This window comes from Paralichthys olivaceus, chromosome 21 (genome assembly GCF_024713975.1).
Source record: "Paralichthys olivaceus isolate ysfri-2021 chromosome 21, ASM2471397v2, whole genome shotgun sequence".
NCBI classification, from domain to species: Eukaryota; Metazoa; Chordata; class Actinopteri; order Pleuronectiformes; family Paralichthyidae; genus Paralichthys; species Paralichthys olivaceus.
The window spans coordinates 18,519,205-18,545,435 of NC_091113.1; the positions used below are offsets into that span (position 1 = coordinate 18,519,205).

The 26,231-nt window shown below is 39.0% G+C and overlaps 1 protein-coding gene across 7 annotated transcripts in view; it reads left to right on the plus strand.

The window, feature by feature from the left end:
* rbfox3a (RNA binding fox-1 homolog 3a) overlaps nt 1-26,231 on the plus strand; it is a 530,829-nt gene that overhangs the window by 335,514 nt on the left and 169,084 nt on the right. For 6 of the 7 annotated variants that reach the window (XM_069517547.1, XM_069517543.1, XM_069517539.1 and 3 more), the window contains one exon: nt 17,409-17,530. In XM_069517547.1, coding sequence (XP_069373648.1) covers nt 17,409-17,530 — 122 coding nt within the window. Of the gene's footprint in view, nt 1-15,876; nt 17,531-26,231 lie in introns of those variants that run through there. The other variant, XM_069517544.1, reaches the window with a different exon arrangement.

The window sequence follows — 26,231 nt, forward strand, 5'->3', positions numbered from 1 at the left end:
CCAATCTGTCTTTGGATGGACAGTGGTGGTGTGAACTTTTGGACATGGTCAGGTCTATTCACTCACACCCAATCCCCAGGTTTGAAGACAGGAAAAGTCTCAACAGTACAGTGATAAATGTCAAGTTGCAATGATACCTGTTTTTTTCCCACAGTATCTGTCACAGAATTACACTTGTCACTTTTGTCCTTAACTGTAAAGATGTCCGGCTTGGCTCTCATTTACTTGTTGCATTACATTTCAGATAGAGAGATGCCAGTCGTGGCATGAGGTGTTGCTCTGTAGTTTTGCAGTAAGTCAGTTATTGCAGATTTTTCTGCATCTGGTTTACAAATAGAATGTACTCCATAAGCACTCTTTTCCATCTTTCCATTGCTCTGTTGCATTGTGGGTAGTAAGCAATACTTTTGGGGATGTATTCCCCTCTCTGTAAGGAAATCAGTAAAATGACTTGAGAGGAACTGGAGGCCATTGCTCTTTAGTGGTGAGACTCCTTGACAAGAATGCTGCCGTATGTTCTATCTTATCTGGGTGCGTTTTGGTCAGCACGCCACACAGTCCATAGTCTGATACATCCGTTGTCACAAAGGTTGGGAGAGAGAGGTTAAACTGTGCAAGGACTGGATTGTTGAGTAGAGACGGTTTCAGTCCATTAAAGTTACGGTCAGCAGCTACAGTCTATGTGAAGCATGAATATATAACGTCCCTCAGCAGCCCCCACATCTGCTCTAATTGGGGACAGTGATACAATATTTCCTTGTCACTTGTGTGTTTTGTTGCTGCCAGGTTGTTCTGTGCAAGTTCTAAGCACAAATCTCATCAGGACCAGGGCTCTGTCTTCTACCAATTTGCCTGAAAAACTGACTGTGTAAACCCTGATACTAAATGCTTAGCCTAATCTTGAGATGTTACCTCAAGTAAACTTGAGACTATACCTGGCGCTAAAAGAAAAGTCAGATTACTTTTTTTTAACAATTTCATTTAATCAGTTTGTGATGTTGAGGTTATTTCAGGGGTCATTTTGAGATTACATTTTGTAGTACCTTAGCCAAGTTACATTAAGGTTGTGTAGGTATGGTCTAACAATCTTTAGGATTAAGGAACATGAAAGAAACCAGGCCTTTGGTTATCTGTGAGTTAATTTTTTCCTTGTGTGCATTTGGGCGGCTGAATAACTCTCCTTCCCTCCAGCTGTCCTCTGCCTATTTTTCTCTTTATGAGGCTCTGGTGATGGCATGCTAGGAGATGGAGACAGGAGTCCCTAACCAGGCCAGTTATGAGGCAGTAAGTCCACTATTGATTACCTGTCCACATCACTGCCTGGACTCCTTTGTTTTCTCGAGCACAATGGGGAGGCCAGATCGGAGTGACCTTACCTCACCTTTCCCTATGGTTCCAATCACTACATCATTCACTTTCTTACACTTTGAACAGTGGTTGCTTAGTAAGGGGTGGGGCCTCTTACTGAGTTACAGGAAAGAAATTTAAGTTTGATAGACATTTTTTACACCATTGAATCTGATTTTTCAGCATTAATTGCTAGATTTCATTTAATTCAATGCTGAGATGAAGCCTTCATTAATAATATTACGTTTTTAAGAAATTTGTCAGCTGAATTTGATTTGTTTTTTCAGAAACACACGTGTCACTAATACAGCCAGCAAAGTTATCAAGATTTATTAAGACTTTGACAACTTTGAAGGTAAGAAAAAAAAAGATCAAGATCATCAACAAGAACATCAAGCATAACAAATCAAGTTCAGAACCTCCCCTTGAAATTGCATGATAAGGTCAATGACATAAGATTCTGACAAGATTAATGTTAAGGACATTAATCGGTCATATATTAGACAATGTTCCTAATCGTTGTCAAATTATGTGATGTATTCAAGCAATAAAATATGCATTGAGTTATTGAAAATGTGTTCCAGTTTTGTTTTCAAAAAATGTTGTCCCACTTTATCAAATCAGATTGATAATGTGAGACAGCATGCTTTGGGTAATCAGGGACATTAAAGTTCTCCAAATGGGGGAAATATGCATTTAGGGACTAAGGCAAAACATAAAGATAAACTAAAGAGATGTAGAATATGGTCTGTAGTTAGCTAACTAGCACATAAGCAATTAGTGTCTGTCCTGTTGTCTGCAGCCATTGGTTTCACGAAATGTGGAGAAGGCAATGGGCTGATCGATGATGATGGGTCCCTCAGCTGAGAGGACAGGGTTTTTTTATACATTTAGTTTATGTTATTTTTGCTTGCTGTTGATTGAATGTCATTCACCTTTTAATATAATGTTTTAAATTATTTGTATAGTCTCTTTATTTAAGAGGGGGTTCTTTATGAAACATTATATGACTTTTACATGTTAATATGAATTAATGACATTTCTATAAATAATATAAATTTTCTTATTTATTTTCATAGTCATTTTTTCATAAAGCTTTTTAAGAAAATGGTAATATTGATCTTGGCATGCATAAAGCAAGGTGATTTCGGTTTTTTTAAATCTTAACTCAAGTATCCCAGATTACCAAGTGACCTGTCCCAGATTAGCAAATTCAGGCAGAATTTTCTTTTTTGCACAAAGAACAATAAAAGCTGTGCTATGTCCCCTCTGAGTATGATATCTCCATTCTTTTTTCTGGTGTGGTTAGAAAACATTTTAAAGATTACAGAAAATTATACAATTTTAAACTAATGTCTAAAACAGATATCAGAATAAATCATAGTAAATCAAAATTGCAAAAAATGTCCCAGATTACCCGAATTCCTCCTACCTATTAACAGTAATTTCTAGACTTACAATTCTGGCTTCTTATTTATAGACAAAAATAGAAGAGAATGGTGCAGTGAACCAGGTAGGTGAATCAAATCTAGATTTTGTTTCCTTTTCATTTGGAAGTGCAAAATAACAATATATAACATTCCAGCCAACCCCTAATTAAAGATGATTACCATTGGCTGGCATGTGTGATATGATGTATCTTCTTTCTGTACCCATTCCCAGTAATTACACATATATCATGTCATCCACTAAATCATTATTGCATAAAGCATCCCCCAGTGGCTCTTTTCTAATGGCCAGCAGAGAGTAATGGCCCACATCCACCTGGACTAGTGTTATCAACTTCAGACCAGTCCGACCCCTTACAGGCCAGTCCAGGCTGTGAGTCAGTATGACATATGGGGGTGGCACTGCCAGCCAGGCCTCTGCTAAGACTCTGAGGGGAGAGTGATCTGAGGGCCTAGAGCCCTTTGACCCAAGACAGAAACCACTTTCATCGTCCCCCTGAATGACAAATAATAGAAGGGGGAAGAGCGGAGGAAAGACAAATATAAACTGGGGGAGAGGAAGGAACAGATGTAGATTGGGTAAAGGGGATTCTTTTATTTCTGGACATTGAAAGGTAAAACAGAATAGACAAAGATTTGGATTGTAAAACAGATGTGAGACGGCAGAAAATGATAGAACTCTGAAGAAAAAGACAACAGATCCAACAAGTCCTCCAAAGTAAATAACAGAACATGATTCTGAAATAAATTTTAAAGGAAAAGCTTTGCCTAGAACTGATTGGGGGTTGGGGGTTATGTTTGTTGAAAAGTCTAACAGAAGAGGGGATGAAGCTGGTCCTGCTCCTGTTTGTTTTGAATACACGGGCTGCCAGAGGGCAGAATCTGGAAGCAGGTGCTAAGGTTGTGAGTTGAGTCCTTCACAATCCTGCTTGCTTTTTTCACTGTGCTCTGATCATAGGGCTGCTGGAGGGTTGAACACTGTTCGCCACAGAGTTTTGACCCTAAGGGGATCACCCTCTGCAGTTTGGCCTTATTGGTCCCTGAGAGCCCCCCATAGCAGGCCAGAGAAGTAAAGGTGAGGAGGTCTTCTATATGGCAGATGTTAAAGCTGTGGAGGATGGACAGAGCTACATCCAGATCCATCAGCCTCCATAGGAGATAGAGCCACTGCTGACACTTTTTGAGATGTTTGGTGTGTTGTTGTTAAAGGTCAGCCCTCTGTCAATGATGGTCCCACAACCTCTCCGCTAGAGTTATCTGTGAGATAGGGTCAGTCTTCTTTCAGATGTCTACAAGGAGCGCCTTTGTCCTCACATTTATCTGGAGGAAGTGATCCTCGCACCACTGGTGCAACTTCCTGGTTTTCTTCTCAAAGTGGGTGGGTTGGTGCATAGTGAAAACAGGACTGGGGAAATCATTGTCCCCAGTGGGTTAATGATGGAAGAGGTGGAATTGTCATTGACCCTGAGAAACATATACAACATATCATATGGGGATCCACCTGGAGCTGGTGCAGAAGATGTGGAGCTGCATGCAGTTGAAGGCCAGGGAGAAATCCACAAACAGGATCCTGACATGTGCACCTGGCTTTTCTAAGTGGTTGTAGGAGGTATCTAGTACAGAGCATTACTGAGCAACTTTGCCTGTAGGTGAACTGGAGTTGGACAAGGTTTGAAGTTACTTGAGAGGAGGCGCTGTAGCACAAGTTTCTCCAGGCACTTAACCAGGGCTGATGTGAGGGCCAGAGGTCAGTAGTTGTTCAGCTCTGCAGGATGGTTGGTCTTGGGTATTGGCCTTATCTCTGAGTGCTTCCACTGTGGAAGGGATGTGTAGGAATTGAATTTTCTTGGAGTGCAGTCGCAGAGATGACACAAAATGCTGCCTAGCTCATTTGAGCATTCTGTCACCACCCTCCCTTCAATGAGATCAGGCATGGGGCTTTGGATGGATTGACCATCTTCAGTCCCAGTCTCACCTCCTCGTCGGTGACGCCAATTGGTTAAAATCCCTGTTACAGTGGTATTCATGTAACTGTTTTCTGATCATCCCTCTGGTTGGCTAAAGCAACTTGGTTAAGGTTTTCGAATTATGGTGGTGACTGTTGATAGGAGACAAAATGCCACCTATATTCAGTGTCGCATTTTCAAATCGCATTTTCAAATCCATCAAACCCTCTACCTAGATCTTACCATGTGCTTCTATACACAGCGCTTCTTTCAATCACACACTGTCGGCAGAGCTTTCAAGGGCAATTTGGGATTCAGTATCTTGCCCAAGGACACTTCAGAATGTGGACCGGAGGAGGTGGGGATCTAACCCTGGACTTTCTGGCTAGTGGATAACCGTCTGTAAATGTGAGATAAAATATGGATTTGAAGCAGAACAAAGGGAAATTAAGTCAGTTTTGTGAAACAGAAAGAGAATTAAGTTGCTAGGATGTTGTTCATGTGTGTGTGAAAACACAAAACAGAAAATCAAAAACAGCTGAGGATGGGAAAAACATCTTTAAGTTAAAGTGTGTAGAATTTTGTGATATCTAATGTTGTAATTGCATGTTGCAGCTGAACACCCCTCACCTCACCCTCTCCTACCAAACATGAAAAAGAACCCGTATTAGCCTTCAGTTGCCATAAAAACTCTTGTCCAGTCTGGACTAATGCAAAAAACATGGCGGCCTCCATAGAGAGGACCCCCCTTGATGTAAATATAAAGTATTTAAATATAAAGGGCCTTTTCTGGGGTAAAGAAAGCTAAAATTCATACAATTTAGATGAAACGAACTAGTGAAAACATCATGAGAATTATTCTACATTAAATTTCTGCCAATAGTTCCCTTTCACCTAAATCTTACACACTGGACCTTTAAGAAAAGAAAAAAGGTGACATGTGGCAACATGGTAATGAAATGCTGAAGAACAAGTAATGTGACATTTAAACAAATTGGAAGAAGAGGTGGAGGCAACAAGATAATGGGTGGAATGAGTAAAAAGTTCAACAGTGAAGTGAAGTATACAAAGGCACAGTCAATTCCTGGGATATCTTTGAAAACCAGGGAAAGTTATGTCACTAAACATGCTCTGATGATGAACTCTGAGCCAGTTTGTACAGTATTGCAGAGATAACACTGTACCTTCCACCAGGCCAAGGGGATTTTCCTCTCCAACAGGTAGCTGTTCAGTTAAGCTTCAGTGGCATCCTCCAACTGAACAGCAGATGAACTAAGGGGCACAGTGCTCCTCATAGGAACCTGCCCAATGATCAGCTTCCCTTTTTCCCAGTGGATAACTTTGTCTCTGCTGCACTTTGAATCACTTTGGTGTTGAGCCCCTGTAAAGAAATTGAAATGTAAAAAGATTAGATATGTAATTTTGAGCAATTGGGGCATTTTATATAAACGTTTGAAAAATCAACCAATCAATTCATATATTGCATGAGGCATCTTGTATTCATTAAAACAATACAAGTTCCTGGATACCTCATCCATTTCAATCCTCAAAAGCACATCTCATCTCTGAAAATGTGGTTAAGAAGCCGCAACACAAATCTTGGATCAAGGAACTAACCAATCCAGAAGCTCCTGTGTGGCTGGGTCACAGTATTTATCCTCCGTGTGGACAAGGTCTCTTGTGTCCTGGTCATTTTCAGCCAGGGTTGATATTCTCAGGAGATGTAGGACTGGCTTCAGGTATGACATGCTTAACATATGCTTCACCATAGAGGGCATCTGTAAACACCTGTAGAGGATGTCAGGACATTGATGATTGATTCATGAACCCCTATGTCCTGCCAAGTGGGGACCAGGTGACATATCCTCCTGAGACAAGACTTTGCTCCAATTCCCTTACAATCATCCTCTGTCTCGAGCTACATTTTGTTGGACACTGTAATTAATGAGAACTCTAGCAGATTTCATTCTTGCTGTGCTTCACACAGTGTGGTCTTTTTTTTTAAACTGTGCAAGAGATGGCCAACAGTCCTGTTGCCTTATTTACTCTTTTGTCATCTTTCACAGCATTTTCTGAAAAAGAGAAAGAAAAAGAACCAAATTATGATAATTACTATTACTGTTATTAACAGTAGTAGTTGTAGTAGTAGTATTGGTAATAATGAAATAATAGTAATCGTAATACAAAAATCTTTCAAACAATAATTATAAAAGACAAAAGGGAAAAAACAACAATGAAGACAATTAGCAACCATGACACACACACACACAGAGAGAGGCCTACACTTACCAATTGCAACTTGCAAAATGCTGCATGTGGCCTGGTCCCTTGAATTAGTTCCACAGCTTTGATAACATTTGATGCATTATCAGTGGTGATGCACATCTGGCCCTCATCTTTCAGACACCAGCTGGACAAATACTCTCTTAGTCCATGAGCGATATTCTGTCCCCTGTGTTCAACAGCAAAGTATGTCATTTACAGGCAGCAGCTTTACAAATATAAGTCATCATTCCTGAGGTCTATGGTGAGACTTTTGTTTGTCGCTGTTTTACTGTTTGACCATAAATCAGTTATTGTAGCATAATACTCATTCTTAAGGTCTATCTCAACTTTTTTTACTTCATTCAGTGTACAGTTCTGTGCAGTCAATTTGACTAAAGCACGGGTTGGAGGGAATTGAATACTAATAGTTTGACGTCAGTAAAGTAGTACAGTATGGGGTTTGTTACATCATGGTCACAAACACCTAAGAAATACTAGTTTGTTTGTTAGATGGGGCCAGAGCGTCAACACTGTAGCTTGACAAATCTGAAATACTCATCCAACATTGCCTCTGGCTCAATGGAGGCAGTTTCTGCAAACCATAAATTAAAGGTTTTACTCTGGTTTCACGCATGTGTTGTTGGAGGATGTACTGAATGTGCAGTTGTCTTGGGCCACTTTTGATGGTGAGCATGGCTGTAACAAAAGGAGAATGGCATTTGTAAAACCATTAACAGGGAAGTACAAACCCTGGATCATATGCGTGGCATAATCTATATTCTGCAACACAACCTTTGCTATTTGCTCATTGCCTTATTTCAAATCATCAAAAAATGAATTATTCAGCCCTAATAGTAACCATGGCTACAGGTGTCTCTCATAAGGTGTCCATGTCTCTCTGCTCTGCAAAAGTCTGGCTCATGTCAGTATACACAGTCAGCATTTCCAAACTGTCTGGTATAGAACAGAACCACTCTCCCTAATCTAATGTAGCATAGTTGTTGCTACAAACCCAGAATTACTGCAGCTACCTGTGCTGTTCACTGCAGAGTACTGACTCATTCAGAAATCTAATTCCCTTAATCAGTAATCAACATAATGGTAATTTTCTGGGTTTGGTTTGAGAGAAGACATGTCTTGAGGGCCAGTATCCACCCCTGGTGTTTTCTCACTTGCAGTCTCCCAATTACTCACACACACACACACTTGGTTTTTATTCTTTTTATTTGCTGCAATTCTCTATGTTTACACTGAAATAAGAATTACAATCTGCTCTCTTCTTTTCAACTCTAAAATCAAGCTCATTTATAATACATGACACTCCTCTTGTCTATCACTTTCTCTTTCTCCAGCTCTCTCTTCTATCACTTCTGTGCATTCCTACATCCATGCGTCCTTGGTTGATTTCCCTTCCTTTTAAGTCCGATGGGATGAGCATTTTTATATGCGAAAAAAATATTCTGGGTCCCCTGGTACTTCTGTACCCTGGTACCTGCTACCCCAGATGTATGTACCAGTAATGTAAATACATCGGGTTTTATGGTTTTAATGATTTCCCTGGAGTGAGTATTAGACTGACTACACGTATGTTACACAGATTATCGCTCTGCTCAACAGTGTGGAATTGTCCGTGTGTGTATGTTTGTCTTTAGTTGGATCTTTTCTTACATATTCCATGGCATGGAATAAATACTTGTGTGTTGATCTTTCACTCTCCTCGCTTTCGATCCAGTGCTGTCATTAAAATTACCTCAATTGAGACCCCTCTGTTTCTTCTGTGTGAATTTAACTTTTCTCATAAAGACTCATCTCTTCATTCATCTCAAGAAATAGTGACCATCTCACTTAATGATAATTCAATAAAAGAACACTGATAATCAAAACGGACATTAGATTTGACATAAATGATGCACTTTAGTGTGAAAAGGAAGTGATTGTCTCTTATAATTATTTTTTTTAATCAGGTGACTATAGGCTACTTTATATTTGTTGAGGCTAAGAACAGGGAGAAGGACCACTGACATGCTGACGTGTGAATATTTTTTTGGAACACATTTGCCTTCATGTTACAACTGCGAGTCTGGTCCCAAATCTTTCTTTAACCGCCCGCTCTTTACATGCCCAGTTGTTGCTGTTTTCACTGTGGCAAACAGTGACTAAACAAATATGTTTAACAAATGTGGACAGAGGCATATGTTGCACCCCCAGACCACTGTGGAATAATGAAGTCATATTTGCTTCCTGTTGTTTAGATCTGATTTAAACCATTATTTGTATATTCTAAATAATTCATTTCATTCACTGTTGAAAAGCTGGGGCTTAATTTAGCATGTATAATTAAACATATTTATTCTAACATAATTGTTGTACAGTTAGCTGGCTTTGTAGTGCTTAGTCTTAGGGTATAGTATATAGGAATAAACAGATTACTCTACTGTTGACAGAGGTGAGTAATGTGACTTGATTCCAGGAGGTGGAGAGTCGCAAATTTCAAACTCATTTGAGAACGTGCTTTGAACCAAACTGCGCACAATAAAACATTCCCTTTTTACTGTTTGTGTTTTGAGTTAATGTCAGGTTGCTTCTATTGCAATGGCACAGGGTAGAGTGTGAATGATAGCTCAAAAGCCTCATCCTACAAAGGACAGCTTTTATCTGTGTATGTCAAGAATGTATGCGTGAACATTTGTATCTTAACTTGTGCAAATCTTCACATCTCAATTCAAAATCTGGCATCTTCATCACAGACATGAGCCTCTAGGGATTTCCAGTTTGCTAATTTGCTGGATCATCAGAGTGATCCAGCAGAGTGATCCAAAGACACACACACACAGAGTCCACCATGTATAATTGCCGTGAGCAATCCTTGTGCCATGGTGGGGGTAGGTTGAGCACTCAAGGACCCTGGTCTGGCATGCCTGTGGATCTGCCGGAGCTTGAGGCTATTGGCAGTGGATCAAAGCTGACCAAGTAGCCCGGCCCGTTTAACTGAAAGGAGCAGGCAGACACACCTAACCAGCTGTCCCTGGTGGAGAGCCAGGGGAGAGGGGGTGGTGGATGGATGAAGCTAGAGAGGAAGTGCGGGATGGTGGACAAGTTGAGGAAGGAGATGAAAGCATGAAATACAGCAGAAAGTGGGGAAGAAAAAGGGGAGTAAGAGTTAACAAAACATTTATGAACGGTGAGGAAGAGACAAGGTGTAGAGAACAGAAAAAAAGATTTGTCTAAGTTGAAAGGTAGAGGTGTTACTAGAAACGAAAGGAGAAACAAGGGGTAAAAAAAATGTGATAAAAAAGAGAAGGAAAAAGAGGGGCCATGAAACAAGAGATAAAATAGTTATTTATAAACAATAGAGTTAGAACAGAGCTCGCATGGCTTAAAGTGCTACAGTAGCAAAATCAGTCAGGTGAACTGAGGGCCTCAAGCTAAGCTGTAACAAAGTGAATCAAGGATGTGGAATGATACCAAAGTCAGGTATACACACACACACACACACCCTTGTGTAGTCTTATCTGTAGAGATAAGGCAGCTGTTATTGTGTTTTAATATGGGCCCTCAAGCCAATGGGACAGGTTTCTTTATTAGAAGACATGGTGTGGGACAGCAGCGTGATCACCCTGTACTGCTTTTCTGGATATCATGTGCAAGGCCTCTTCAACTATTCACCAAGAGTTAGCCTGAACCACATTTCCCAGTTTAGCGAAAGGTCTTTATAGTTATTTGTCTTAATAGATTAAAAAGCCTCTGAACCCCTCATTGTTTAACCAGCATGTTTACCAACATCCAAATTTTAAAAACACGAAGAGAGAACCATTCATGGAGAGAGTGAATCTTTTCTTTGTAGCTTTCAACCAAATGTCAAGGTTTTCATTTAATACCAATCTTTCATTGGATAAAAGAAGCATTATAAATGAGTGATCTTGTGTTTCCTAAAAAAACTAAATAAACAAATCAAGTTTTTTTCAAGGAAGAGGAACTGATATCATGAATTTAAGTAAGTTGTAGTGCTTCTTTGTTCATTATGCATGATCATGCATGCATAAGATCACACATACTACAAATATGTATGAAAACAAGAATACACAAAACGTTTTCAAGTTATCAGTTTTACTTTGTAGAAGTGCAGAACTATGTTAAATATACATATGGTCAGGCCTGCTGTTGTATATGCCAATTCAGAGTTGTTTTATTGGACTGCTGTTCACAGTGTTTATACAGGAATCAAGGTTAGTAAGTGTAATGGCTTGTCAAGGCACTTTTATGATTTGGAGCTAATCCATAAGGATGCTATCCATTACTTTAGCCATGCAGTGATAAATTATGCCTAATTATGTCTTAACAAAATCTCAGAACATTAATATCTCAAAACAAACAATGTGGGGACCAGGGTCATTTTATCAAACACTTCAACATGTCTCCTTAATGAAAAAAACAAACTCAAGCATTGACAGTGTAACAGAACACGTCAGCAACCCCTGCCTATCTATTACATGATGCAATCATCATTGTGTTAGATTGCATCATGCAATGTAAGGGCAGACATTTATGTTTTCTGCAGTATATTTTGGCAGTTCTTCCTAAACATCCCTGAAACATCTCATAAAGTCAGAAGATGTCAGTAGGTGCATAGTGACCATTGATTCAACCCTCTAATGCTGCAGGGCAGCATATTTTAGGGCCTTCAACACTGCAGTGCTGTGTAAATCTCTTCTGTAATTAACTAAGATGTGGTCCTAGCTGTGTGTAGCTCCAAAATGAATGGCTGGTAATAAGAAACCATAGCAGCTCATCCATGTACTTTTATTGGCCTTTTTGATTTTCATCAGCAGTCATAAGTATTGTTGCTGACCAATCCAATGGCTGTCTTGATGGACTGTGAAGTCTTTATTGGCTCCTTCAGATTGCTTCAAATTGTCCTAGGAACAAATCAGTTTCTATGGCATCAAGCAATTTTCTGACACCGACATGGAGGAGCTTGTTAGTGAGGGGGAGGTGAAGAAAGACAGATTGTTTGGTGGCCAATGTGCGCATGCCCACATTAAATTAAAACTTAAGTCGCTCTTGGTGATACAGGTGCAGTGTTTGAAAATGTTATCAAAAACTATTAATCACATGATTTTTTAACTGCTTTTTTAGTCTTTGTTATCAGAATTTGCTTGATGTTGTTTCAATTAAAGGTTCCTTTGAAACAATTATGTCAAACACACACAACAAACACTGTTGCTTCTAATGTTAATGATGAAGAGGATCAATCTGGCTTCAATTTACCTCCTCACACCTGCCTAGCCACATTCCGGTCTCCAGAATGTTCGTACGCATGTGTTAAAGTTTGCATACAAGTGCGCACTTCTCTCTTCAAGTTTGTTTTTCTAGATCCCAAAGTTTGCATGAGAAGTGGCGTACGCACAAAACAGGGTCTGAAAGATGCGTATGCAGCGGTTAGAAATGAATGCGCTGGACGATGTGAGCAACTTTTGTGAAACTCTTTCCTTTGCAAAGGAGGCACTTGTTAACACTCAGATGAAAATGAAAACTCCAGACGCCATATCTCTGTAATTCACTATTTTGAAATTGTATCGTCTCTGCTCTTGAATGCTTTTGTGTGCTTTGCCAGGCTGCTTATAACTAAATGAGCACTCCATTAGCATGGTTAAACTGTATGATTCAAGTGATAATGAGACAAGCTCTGTTACTGTAACAAGGGCAGTCCTGAAGATAGGGACAGGTTACCCCCACACCCTTCCTCCTTATTCCTGGACATACAGTATATTATTGTTACCCATCGTTCACATCAGCTGAGGCTTTTTATGAGCACCAAACTTTTAAGTCAAATAGCCCGAACCTACAGTGATTTTTGAGTTATTATTTAAAATAGACTGTTTTTGTTCAACATAGTTGGAGATCAGATCATATTTGAGAGAAATTCATACATAATTGCAGAACATCTTAAACGATTCACTCACTTCTTCCTGAGGTTAATGAAGCTAAATTAATAATAAGGGATGAATGAGAAATGATAAAAAAGTTATTAATATAATGATGTCATATCTCTTATAAAATAATGCATTCATTACGTGTGTCAAGCTCACATACAAAGTCACTTAACCTCCCGGATAGGTTTAGTCCTTCTTAAGATATCATGTTAACGCTATGAAGGATGTAAAACAAAATAAACTTGTGCTTGTCATAATATTATTGGGGATCAATAGGCTACTTATCAATAATATTTCCTGTCTAATTACATTCAAAACTATATCACATCATCTACTGCTATGCACAATATCAGTTTTAATGTTTGTTTAGTATAATTATGTGCACAGGCGTGATTGAATCAATTCAGCTACTGTAAATCTTCAGAATGATTTTTACTCTTATTCTCACCTACACAGCTTGTTATTTTCAATTAGCTCCACCTCAATAACTGTTTCACGCCTTCTTTACTGACATGATGACAACACAAGAGTAAGAAAAGCACATGTGTATACTATACATAACTTCAATAATGTTTGAATTCCACTTCATTTTCTGGGTTCTTGTTCATGTTGTCACAAAGCTCTGTCCCACTGGCACACTTGAGTACATCAGACCCTCAATGATATTATTAATTAAACCTTTTCCCTACCATGACTATTTGCACATGCTGTTGCTTGTCTTTTTCTCTCTGTATGCTACCATCAAACAAGAAGTCTCTGTCTTCATGCGTTTGCAATCCTTTCTCCTTTCTAATGGTCTTTCTCTGCCTTTCTCTCTCTCATTCTTACACACTCTGCCAGTGGATCACATTTTTGTGGGAGGATGGAGAGTGATAAACACTGGGAGGTAGACTAATGCTTTGAGAGAAAGTGGTGCTGAACACAGCAGAGGGATATGATAAATTGGTACAGTAGGGGTGTACCGGGCACATCCAACTCTGAAACGCAAACACGTGCACATATAGACCTCAGGGGGGGGCTTAAACATCTGCCCTTTTACCTCCACTAGAAAGAGTGCCCTTTTTATGGGATGAATTTATTTTTGTTGAATAATTTATTTATTTTTTGTGCACTTCCCCACCAATTCAAGCGGATCACAAATATTGACTGATACCAACAAAACAAAGTTGGTCGGGAGATTGCTGTACAAACTGCATACCCTCTCTCTCACTCTCCTCCCCCTACCCCCATGGTTGCCGCTGCTGCTGCACTGCATGGAGCACATGCATTTTTGCGCAGGCACTCAAAAGTTAGTGGATGTCTGTGAATGTTGACTTTAAGGGAGACAGGTATCTTGTCACATAAACTAACAATATTATATTTTCATGTTATTTGATATTGGTGCCCTTTAAGAAATGGCAATATTTGGCATAGGGTAGTAGTTGATAGTTTGTGTTAGTAATTGTTGTTAAGCAATTGAATATGGTTGAGTTTGTGTGCCCACTTAAAAGGAATGGTCCTGTCACATCACAGCATTTTTATTTTTTTCGTATTGTCCACTGGTCAAGTTAGCTATGTGCTAGCTAACCATAACATTATCTCTCAATTTCAATTAATTTGAAGTTGTTTATATTGCCAAAACCAAGTGGGTTAGCTGACAGAACAGTCATATCTCTCTTTCTCTGTCTCTCAAAAACACCTGGTTTGTGTGTGCGTGTGTGTGTGTGTCGTGCCTAATTTATTGGAGTGATGGAATGTCAAGCCCATTCTAAGCAGAGCCAGGAGAAACCAGCCAAGTGCAGATCGTGGCACAAAGGATGAACTGGTGCAATGAGACTGTAGAGTGAGTGTAGAGGAGAGCCTCACTCATCCATTCTCCTTATTTAGATGGCACAATTCATTACAGTGTAGTGCTATGATGAGTGCTATGGTGAAAAAGGGGCACCAGTTCCATTCAGCGCAAATTTATGTAAGTTAATAAATTAATCAGTCTCAGGTACTTTAAAGAAACATAAACACAACAACCAGGTATAAAATATGATGATTATTGACGAATCTACTAGTAAGGACACATTTACAAGGATAATAACACAGGAAATATGCAAAGTTGAACAATATATATATCATATTCATATGTATTCATGAAAATGTGGTAATTTATGTGATGGTGGCACACAATATTGTAAAGTGGGATTGTGTGGTTATAATATTGATGGCAACTATTGAATGTGTGAATGAGTGAAACTATAAAAGTACATTTATAGATTATAATTCTGGCACTGACATCAACCCAGTCATTAATAGCAGAATCAAATGATTGGACTGAGCCTACTTGAATAAGTACCGCAGTGCTATGAACATCCTTGGCTGGAACTCAGACTGTGGTTCCGTTGGCTGGTAACTTTATGTCGGAGCTAGGTGGTCTATTCCAGAAGCACCATTGATTGTCTACCTATGGATTTCTGCTAGCAGACCCAGCTGTTAATGGTTGAGACCTCGTCTGCAGGCTCTCTCTTTAGGCACTGGATCAATCAATCAATCAAATTTTATTTGTAGCCCATATTCACAAATCACAGTTTGTCTTATAGGGCTTAACAAGGTGTGATATTCTCTGTCCTTAACCCTCAACCCTCAAGAGTAAGGAAAAACGACCAAAAAATCCTTTCAACAGGGGTGATAAAATCGTTGAACTTCAGAGAGAACCACATGTGAGGGATCCCTCTCCCAGGACGGACAGCAGTGCAATAGATGCCACGTGTAACTGTGAATATCAACAATAACAATTGATTTGAAGAAACAGTTCATAACATAATGGAAAAGTGTGTCAATGTTTAAAGTATATGTAAATTAGAAAATGTGTGATAGAGATGAAGGGAGCAGCAATGACAAATTAATTGAGGTGTTATTGTCTCCACTGAGGTTCAAGGCTGGCTAGCCTGTCGCTATGGTCAGAGAGAGTGGTTTCCATTGCAGTCATACAATGGCCAAAATCCTCAACTCTGATTTGAACCATATTTAAAAAGAGTGAAGCTTGTATTTCACCTGAAATCATCTATTTTTCTTCAGTTCAGCTTTCAGGTCAGAGATGGTCAGAGTGGAGTTAGCTATAGCTGCTAAGAAGCATGGCAGGTCTGTGGTCAAAGTTTTTGCTCTGGGCGCTTGTCTTACTCTTGTCAGACATTCTCCAAAAGTTGGGTTGTAGTCCAGTCTTGTGGCTCCGAGTTTGCTCCGAGTTTGCTGATGGTGTAAATGAGAACTAGATACTGCCACTGTGGAATCGTGGACAACCTGGCAATGACTGGGAGCACGACCAGGGTAGATATCCTTCTGCTGATTGGAAGATGAGCTGCCGGTGCAGTGGTGAGTCATCACGGGAATGGCACACACCTGCAGAGAGAAGGACAAACAAGGGAAAAGGGGAGAATCACTGGATGGCACAGAGAGGCAGTGACACATTACAGCCTTATATTGTATTATTGGGGCATTAATTACTAATTTGCTATCCTCGTGCACATGCACTCAAATACACACAGATGGCATTCTTTATTTTTATGCATGTCATTTACAAACTTTTGAAGTTAAGAGCATTTGACGGGGAATGTTTGTACAACCTCATCATATGAACTAATATAGGAGAAATTTAGAATAAGAACTTACAGAGGGCTCATTGTCATTCAAACTCAGGTGGCACTTATGACAATCACAGACTATAAATGTATGCATCTGTTATTTTTCAGAGGGACTGTTTACAGGCCCAGAGGAACCAAGAAAACTTACTCTAACCCCCCAAAAAATGTTGGGAAATCCTGAACCATCAAGACCAATTTCTCTTTTTTATTTATTTTATAGGAATGTCTTCTGTTTCCAATCCAATATTTATTCAACATTTTACAAAATGTGTTTGTCCAAGGGTTGATTTAGTTTTTTTTTTTTTTTTTTACTACATTCCATTTTGGCAACTGTATCAAATCAGTTTATTCATATTTCTCCAATTAATGGAGTACTAATATGCAGCAGACTGGCCAAATGAATTTTGCAAATATTTTGGAATGGGATGATTAATATTATTATCGCTTAAGTGTGAAGTATCTCTTAAATTGGTTATGTGGTGATCATTGAATTATAAATTCCATTTTACAGAAGTAAAAACAATTACACACGTAAAATGAAGTAGTATATGATAATAGATAGAAGATAGCCCAGAACTTTGCATTACACCCCTATACTCCCTATTCGAAGGGGGAGGCTGGGTGTGATGATGTGAAGAAGGGACCTCAGTTGGAAAGGAGGAAGAGGAAGCACATCACAAAAAAATCTGAAAGATTCAGAAGACTAATGTGGGCAGGACTTGAAATGTTTGTGTACACTTTTTCAGAACTGATGTATGTTATGAACATACTGTCACTCTTTTGAAACCTATGTACAGTAAACTCTGTGTCATGTATTGTAATGTTTGTAAATAGTGAAAATCATATGTGTTCATTTCGCAGAAATCAAGCCAGGAAGTGGTGCGTGCAAACCAGGAACCATTGCTCTGTTTGGCAACGTGGTGTACAGCGGATTGCTCAACGATCACCTCTGGCATTTTGAGGTTCCCCTTGTCACTGGACTGGTTAGTTCTTGATTTTTTTCTCTCTTTACCACTATTGCAACAATTACTTTACCTTTCTCTGTCACACGCACACAAACACAGACACAAACTAATGTCTGGACCAGTGTTTCATGTGATGCAGGATGTGTACAAACATGGCAGCCTCACAATGCATCAAACATTTGTCTTTGGGTCTTTGGTCTTTTTGTTTGGTTTGTTACCTTTGCCAAAGAGGTGATGTTTACATCTGCATTTATTCGTTTTTTTTGCTGTTAACAAAACCGATTGGACAGATTACCACAAAACTATGGGTCAGGGAGAAACCCATTAAATGTTGGTGTGGCTCTGGATCAGGGGGCAGATGTAGGAATTAATTTTCACTTTCTTATTTTGTTGATTTGTCAAAGAATAATTCATCGACATTGATGAAAAGATTAATTCATGCTTAGGAAACTCATATTTATGATTGTGTGCAAATAGGTGTGGATCCACTCTTAAATTAATTTAAATACAGTTTCATAAGGAGACTGTTGGTGGAGGTATGCGGCGTGTGCCCTTCAAGTTGTATAGTAGTTAGAACCACCTAATGTGAGAAAAATCAATGAGAGCAACACTTTCAAAAGTGTAACAAAGGTGTTGAGGTTGGTGTTAACTCTACAAATGTATGGTCCAAGACCAACATGAATAGAATAAGGGCAAATGGCACCGAACCATCAAATTTGCCAATCGATCATCAGTTTTACTTGCTGATTTACTGTTAATATATTCCTTCATCTTCTTAAATCAGCTTATAGTTTTGAGGAAAATGTATTGGCAATTTAATTGTGTTTTTTCTGATTAATGTATGAGAAATTATTACACACAATCCTTCCAACTGACTGCTGAAAGTGGAAAATTAGCTAAGGCCAAAAGTATTTATTCAGATTTGATCACTGACCAACCATAATATGCTGCCTTTATGGAAATTAGAAATTTGCTACGCATTACACCCCTGAAACATGGAGGTTTGTTAAGGTGTTAAGGTGAGAGCCAGTCAGTGTAGAGGAGGAAACAGAAACTCCAGCTCAATACAAACCAACTGCAGCTTCTGCTCTGATCATGAAGCAGCTGTGACCAGAGAGAAACTCTTGTGTTTTCACTATTTCCACTTTTCTTCAATTAAGTCTCTGACCGGCTTCGACCTCTGATCTCACTGTGTGTGTCGCCCTTAGCGAGTGACAGACACACACATTTTTTCTCGCTCCTAGTATTTCACATGATGGCCTAATACGATGATGATTTTAAAAAAGAACGTGATTCTTTCAGTTCATCGTTCACAAAAAATACGAAGGCGTAAAAAGAAAAGGCAAGATGATAGGCTGGGCGTGATTGGACCAAGGTGCAGGTGCAACAGCTTATATATGAGGAAAGCACGTTAATGCATGCCCTCCTGGAAGTCATAGAGATTGCATTGCAGTGCCTGCAGTTTGAAAAAAACGTTTTACAATGAAAGTCAATGAGAGCAATGTGGTGTGATTTTTTCAGCCATATTGAAATCGCCCTGTACTCTATTGAACAGGGCTCAATGCTGCAGCTGATTGGACGATGATATTTAGAGGTAGCGGGCAGGACAAACTGTCTTGATAATTTGTGTAATTTAATACATTTTAAAAATAATAATGACGATTATAATGATAATTAATTAAATGTATCACTATCATATTTTTTTCTTTGGGAGGGCGGCACCCTATCACCCCCCAATGACCAGCCGCCCCTGGTAGTACATCTAGTGAAGTTGTGAGTTGATAACAATCAGTTTATCTCCTGTATTTCCTTCAATACAAGTCGGGTTGTGTACTAAACTAAATGTCAGGACACTACGGTATAAAGATGTGCATCTTCCCGTTGATTATAATCAAAGCCCAATTTATTAAAATGAATTGATTCAGAAAGAGAAAACGTGAGTGTTTTTACATTGAAATGAGTTTTGTGAAGTGTGAAAAATACATTTGTTTGTGACGTAGAAAGATAAACATTGTGGTTGACAGCAGAATAAACAGAGAAAATTATCTATCATCTGAGTTTCAATGTTTATCTTTTGAATTTATGTCACAAACATAAATGGTTGCAACACATTCTGTATGCTTTTCAAAATAAAAGCTCTCCAGCATTTCTGTTAACCGAATCCATTCTTTTGTTTCAGAAGGGGTTTTATTGTGAAATATTTGCAGGAGCGGAAGACGCACAGCTTCATACTGAATAGCACTGGTATTTATTTAAGTGCACAGGACTACTTGTATACAAGGAAATAGCCATATTTATGGCCATATTCAAGGCAAAGCCTGTGTAAAAACATTGTGCTGCAGTAGCAGCTCTTCTGCAGAACATACTGTTGAAATGAGAAGCTAAATATTGTGCATTGAACAGATGCCGTAAATATGAATTGATATTAATGTGAATATTGTGCATTAAATTGATAAAGTTGCTTAACAGCCTTTATTTGTATATATTTATGGTTGTACATTGAGCCACCAAAGTGTTTTTTTTTTTTGAAGATATCAGGGTGATAGATCTCAGCTTACATTTGGAAGTAAAAAGTGATCTTGGGCTGGAAAAGGTCTGTAACCACTTCCTTATGCAACATAGTGAAGCTCTGAAAAGCAAGGCCAGTGTAGGTAGGGAAGTTTAAAAGTACTGCCGCAAAAACTTCTATACTAACAATTGGGTTGTGAAGGCCATATTAAATGATTGTTTATCAATAACACATATATCACACCAGGGCTCCAGATTAACTCCTTACATTGGTTGCACCGGTGCGCTGAACTTTTTTATCGTGCCTATTTGGAGTGCAATATAACACATATTCATTTTCTTTTCTTGACAGTTCCCATATACAATTGGCCGTAGAACTTACCCCCAAGTAGGGCCACTGATTTACCAAATCGATTCATTCCAGATTCACTAGGTCTCAATTCAATTTATTAATAATGCAATAACATTATCAGTGCAAGCAGGCTACACCCTTTAAAAGAGCAATGAAAGTAAGTCTAATATTAACTTTGACATTTGAATTATATATCAATAAAACATCCTAAATACATAAAGCATTAATAACATAAACCACACACACCAATAAATAAAATTGACTCTCTGGCTCTGTTAACAAAAATAGCTCTTGAATAAATATTAAACATTTGGCACAGGACATACGTTACCAGCTCAGTAAATAGGACAGCATGGTTATGATTTACATGAGCTTTTAGGTTTATATTGTATTAGGTTAATATACCAGTATTTCACTTAGGATTGTGTGTGAGTGTGTGTGTGTGTGTGTGTGTGGTGTAGTGTAAAGTGCAGGTCAGCAGAAGTTTTGAGGGAGGGCACTCAGACAGACTCTGAAACGGTACAAACCAACCACTCTTTAAAAGGTTTTCCTCTATCATCTCGCTCCACTTTCACTTTGTCCCGGAGAGGTGAGAGAGACCAGTGGAATGTTAGAGGCACAGATGCATATATGTGCACCTCTGCGCGCAAGAAAGATTTTAGTTGCACTTCACTGAGTTGTAACTGCTAGTTTGGCTATTCTTACCAAAGATCAGAACCAACCAGTTAACAGACAGCATTCAGCACTTTTTCTTGGAAAGACACCTTGATACATAAAAGGGAGCTGTGTGTGGGTTACGTGAGCAATATTATGATACTATTCAGCTTTTTTTTAAATATCCATATTAATGATGTGATTTTGAAAATATACTCCCCAACCCTTACCATGTGTTGGATGTGAAAAATCAGGTTTTTCTTGTGTAAAGAAGCACAGCTTTTGTTAAAGGCACACTTGAGAAAGGGTTTATTCATTTTGATGAGATGAACACATCATGGAGACATATCACTTGTAAAATGAAGACAGCGTTCATAGTCCACATCTTTCTTGACCGACCTGATGTTGCACCTCTTCTCCTAGACCCCGACAACAGCACCAGTCATCTTTTATTTTTTTGAATTAGCTCACTTATATGCAGGGTTTGGATTAACTTATTCATGACCCAGACCTGAAATAACTTGTTAGCTTTTACATGGTACTTTCTAGGGAAAAAGAGAGAGGCCACCCCATCTCTCAGCTTCTGGTAATCTCAGAAAGAGAAATAAAGGAGAGTGAAAGCCTAGGCTGCACAGCAGACATCCATACATGTATGTAAATGGCCTTATTTCAAGAAAGCCTCTTTCATCACAAATGGCAGTATATGGATTGGTATTCTTACTCTAGCTATACTAAGAAGTACCTTATCTCATATTTACATGGTAAATGATAATATGCCTCAAGTTGGGGAAATTTGCTGCACCTTCCACTCCTTCCTTTGATGAAGAGGGTGTGAGGAGCAGGCTGTCAACTTAGTTAGTGTTATACAGTAAACAGAATTTGTACCTAACATCAGTGAAACAAAATTTTGAAAAAGAAAATATGAAAACTCAATACACTTAGTGTTTGATACAGTTTTATTATGAAATGTACTCTACACTTCACAGGAGCAGTTCTTAAACGACTCTCCCTCATTTTTGTTTGGAGGGTTAAAATGATAGTGATTTGTCCCTCTGAACCAGTCTTTTAGACTTCCCAACCCATCCTTGTATATGTGTAGATTACTGTTTATATACTGACTCTCCATGTCACCATATTCAGTGATTATTTTAAGTCTGCGAGCACATCCCAATATTATTACTGGGAATATTTGTATTTGTGGTATTGACATGTTACCCAATGCAACAGTGTAGACTTCATTGGTCTTCATTGGTGCCCAAGGAGATGTTCACAAATGAGTAATCAATTAGTCATTTTGAATGTGTATGTAACAGAGATGGGGACTCGAGTTTGCGACTCGGACTTGAGTTGCACCTAAGTCGCACACACAGAGACTTGAGACTTGACTTGGACTCCTGCTCAAAAGACTTCGGACTCGACTCGCACTTGTGTTTTGGGACTCGTAAACAATCATTACGTTTTAAATTTTTGGCGTATTAACATTGAGGAAACTCTGACGGGCGTCCGTACTTTTTTCATGGTAACCATATTACTCCGGCGTGCGCCTCTCGCACTATCTCAGAAAAGGGTAACACCATGGCGATTGGATATATATATATATATATATGATATGCCGTAATTACCAAATAATAGCCGGGGCGTTTATTTGTTTCAATCACTTAACAGACCAGGCGTTTATTAGGGGTGAAAAGGTATACCGTGTAGTGGTGTAAAGCCACCGCGAGATTTCCAAGCTCACGGTGACAGTAATTAATTAATTATTTTAATATTATGCAGCGCTGCCGGCGCAACTCCACTTACACGAGTAGGGAACTCACAAATAAAACATTTCACTTCACGTTCACATTAAGATCCTTGGTGGTCAGTCTCACTCAGTCACATTATAATGTAATTTTACAGCTGCAGCAGTAGATTGAAAAAGCGTTTCCTACCTGTGTATATTCCATTTAGTTCAGGGCAGGCTGCATGGTCAGTGTCTTTTAGTTGGTTCAGTGACAGTCCAATCAAAAAGGTAGTTTTGGTAAACACACGCGAGACCCACATGAAAAAAGCATGGCTTGATGATGGCAGACTCAGAACCAGAGGCAGATTTACCCGCGGTCCCGGTTGACCCGGTGTCCCCTACTTCACCACCTCTTTATCCTCCGGCCAAGCGACTCCGTTGATTTGTTTGGGAGTTTTTTAGCTACCCAAAACAACCGGATGGATCCATAAAGGACGACGGGGAGCCGACTTGCAAACTATGCAACAGGAAAGTAGTTACAAGATCGGCGAATACATCTAACATGACGTCCCATCTCCGCGAGTGGCATAAAAAAGAATATGCACAGCTTAAGTCTAAGCAGGTAAAATGAATCATTATAAATCCCACTGTAGCCGGTCTACAATGTTTCATTCAAAGAGCATCGTTATTGTTGTTGTACGTCACTTTCATTCTCCCTGGAACGGCATGGTCTTGTTGTCTACAGATCTACAAGGCATCACTACGTTGCTTTGCAACGCTTTGTTCACTTGTAGATTAGTTGTTTGTTTGGCGCATGGCAGTGACATCATGCCAAAGCGCAACCCGAATTTGATAGAAAGAGATTATGGTGGTTTACAGACAGACACACACACACACATTTTGCTTAAATAAAGCAATGTTTTTCTTCTAAGAATGATACTTGTCTGTTTTGTTGGTTATTTCACGGCTCCTAGTACCAAAAAAAATATTTTAAAAAATTAAATACCGTCATCGTGAAATACCGTGGTATACTGTACTAACACCGTCACCGTACCATACTGTAATATCCCATACCGTTACATCACTATTTGGGACCAGGAGGCAGTTTGGGACAGGCATTTAATTTCTTTCTCACAAAATCCTTCTGGGCAATAGTTTTACGTCTTCTGCAAGTGAAGTTGTTGTGGCGGAGGAAACGGTTTAGCCAACCAGCACTCGCGGCAAGCTCCTCATCTCTGCTGTCGCTCACGGTGGCGCACATTTGTTACGCCATCGCCCTGATCATTTTGCGGGACACTCTCTCGTGGCTTGCCCGTTTGCTGATAACCCATTCCCGCAGGTTTATTTCAAACTCCTCACTAGCCTTCTTCCTCCCTCCACCAGGCAGCCTAGCTCTTTTGCTGTCCTCCTCGGACAGACGCTGAAGCTCAGTTTTATTTTTTCGCCAATCTCGCACTCTCTCGGGGTTGACAGAGAAACTGGAGCGGCTGCTTCTCCCGAGTTTTCCTCTGTATATTTTACGACAGAAAGTTTGAATTTCGAGTCATACTTTTTATTTTTTTGCTGCACCGGAGCCATGGTGATCAGCAGAAAGCAAGCATAATATGTGAAAACGGCAAAGAAAAACGTGCAGTGTCAGTGGTCACGTCTTTTTTAATTTTTATAAAAATAAATTAGACCTGGCATTTATTTGGAACCAGCAGTTATTTATCAAAATATACACCTGCACCCAGCGTTTAAAGGGGACCCTGCAGTAAATTGAAACTATTATTTGGTAATTTATGGTATATTATATATATCATATATCTAATCATATATATATATATATATATACATATATATATATATATATATATATATATATGATATATGATCTAATCATATATATATATATATATATATGATTAGATATAGCTGTGCAGTATTCTTAACAGACTGGATAGCAGCAGATGATAGAAGGCTCATTACAACCAGAAGAGACATGAGACTTTTATTTTTTAGAGACTTGTGACTTGACTTGGACTCATGACCAAAGACTTGAGACTTGATCAAGTCTCACCCCACAATGACTTGAGACTTGACTTGGACTTGTGACCAAAGACTTGAGACTTGACTTGGACTTGTGACCAAAGACTTGAGACTTGACTTGGACTTGCAAAAAAAAAGCTTGTGAGCATACTATGTAATAGTTTGGCCCAAAAAGAATCTGATATAAGGAATAAAAGGAACAAGGATCTCCTGGAATTTTTAAACAGATTTTCGGTCACCACATCAGGTTCCAAGCCAAAAACCGAGATCTGAGGCTGCACAGTTTGGACCATTAATACCAACCAATGATGGTTTGACTCTCACAGTCTATCCAAGTATTGTTGCTGACCATGTTCATTCCTTTGTAACCACAGTTTACTATGTTTTAATGGTTACTAAAGGTACGTTTTGGGATGTGGTAGGACAGGATTTTGGCAGCATTGATGTGCAGCTTACAAATCAAGAAATAGCTAATGCAGATCAACATGGAGCAAAATCTCAGCAAATGTTGGGGAGTCAATGCAATATAGAGCTGAGACTTTATGAAAGCCAAGGGAGGAACTACCAAGTAAGGTGTGCCTAATAAAATGTGCAGTGCAATACTTTTTAGTAAGACACATTCATTGCCGGTTTTGGTTTATAAATTAGATTTATTAAAAATAAAAAACATATGTAATATTCACCATTTTGTCCATCAGCAATGAGAGAGCAAGAACTTCACATAACATTCAAGTCAGTATTTTTATGGTCCCTAAGAAAAAAAACTTCAGTTCAATTCAATTGATACATTTCATTTCATTCAGATGTAAATCACATTGGTGTTAATTTTTCTTACAGTGCAAGTTAAATAGAATTAAACTACTCAGGAGCTACAGTATTTATGATTTCTTAATTAGATTGATTTTCTTTCACAGCTATGAAACCAAAAATGTAAATTCTGTCTAACATTCCAGTGAGGCACTGACAAGGGGACACATATGTTGCTTTTAGACATGAACTCCAGAAAATGTCCAAAAAAATAGAGGCAGGACATTTCGCAGGATTTGCACATATGAAGAATGCTGCAGGACATTGTCAGACACGTTAACAACAGAAACATTTTCTGAACATTCATGGAAGGGCCTGTATCATTAAAGCTCTCTAATCTTGTTGTCTCTGTTGTCTTTGTCGATTTGTGTGTCACCTATTTGTAGTCTTGTTGTTTTTTTGTTTTGCGTTTGTTACATGTTAGAGATATCATCGACATGCCCACTTGCTCACTGCAATTTTATTTGCTGTGTTCTCATATGTGCTCATTCATATTCCGGATATTTTACAAGAGGACTTATAGGAAACAACTAGCTCGGACGTTTACATTCTCACATACAGCCCCTCTGGAACATTTCTGCAAGATTCCTGGAGCTCAGTGTATGTCTGAAAGCCACCAGAGTGACATTGGAGTAACCAGGACTCTC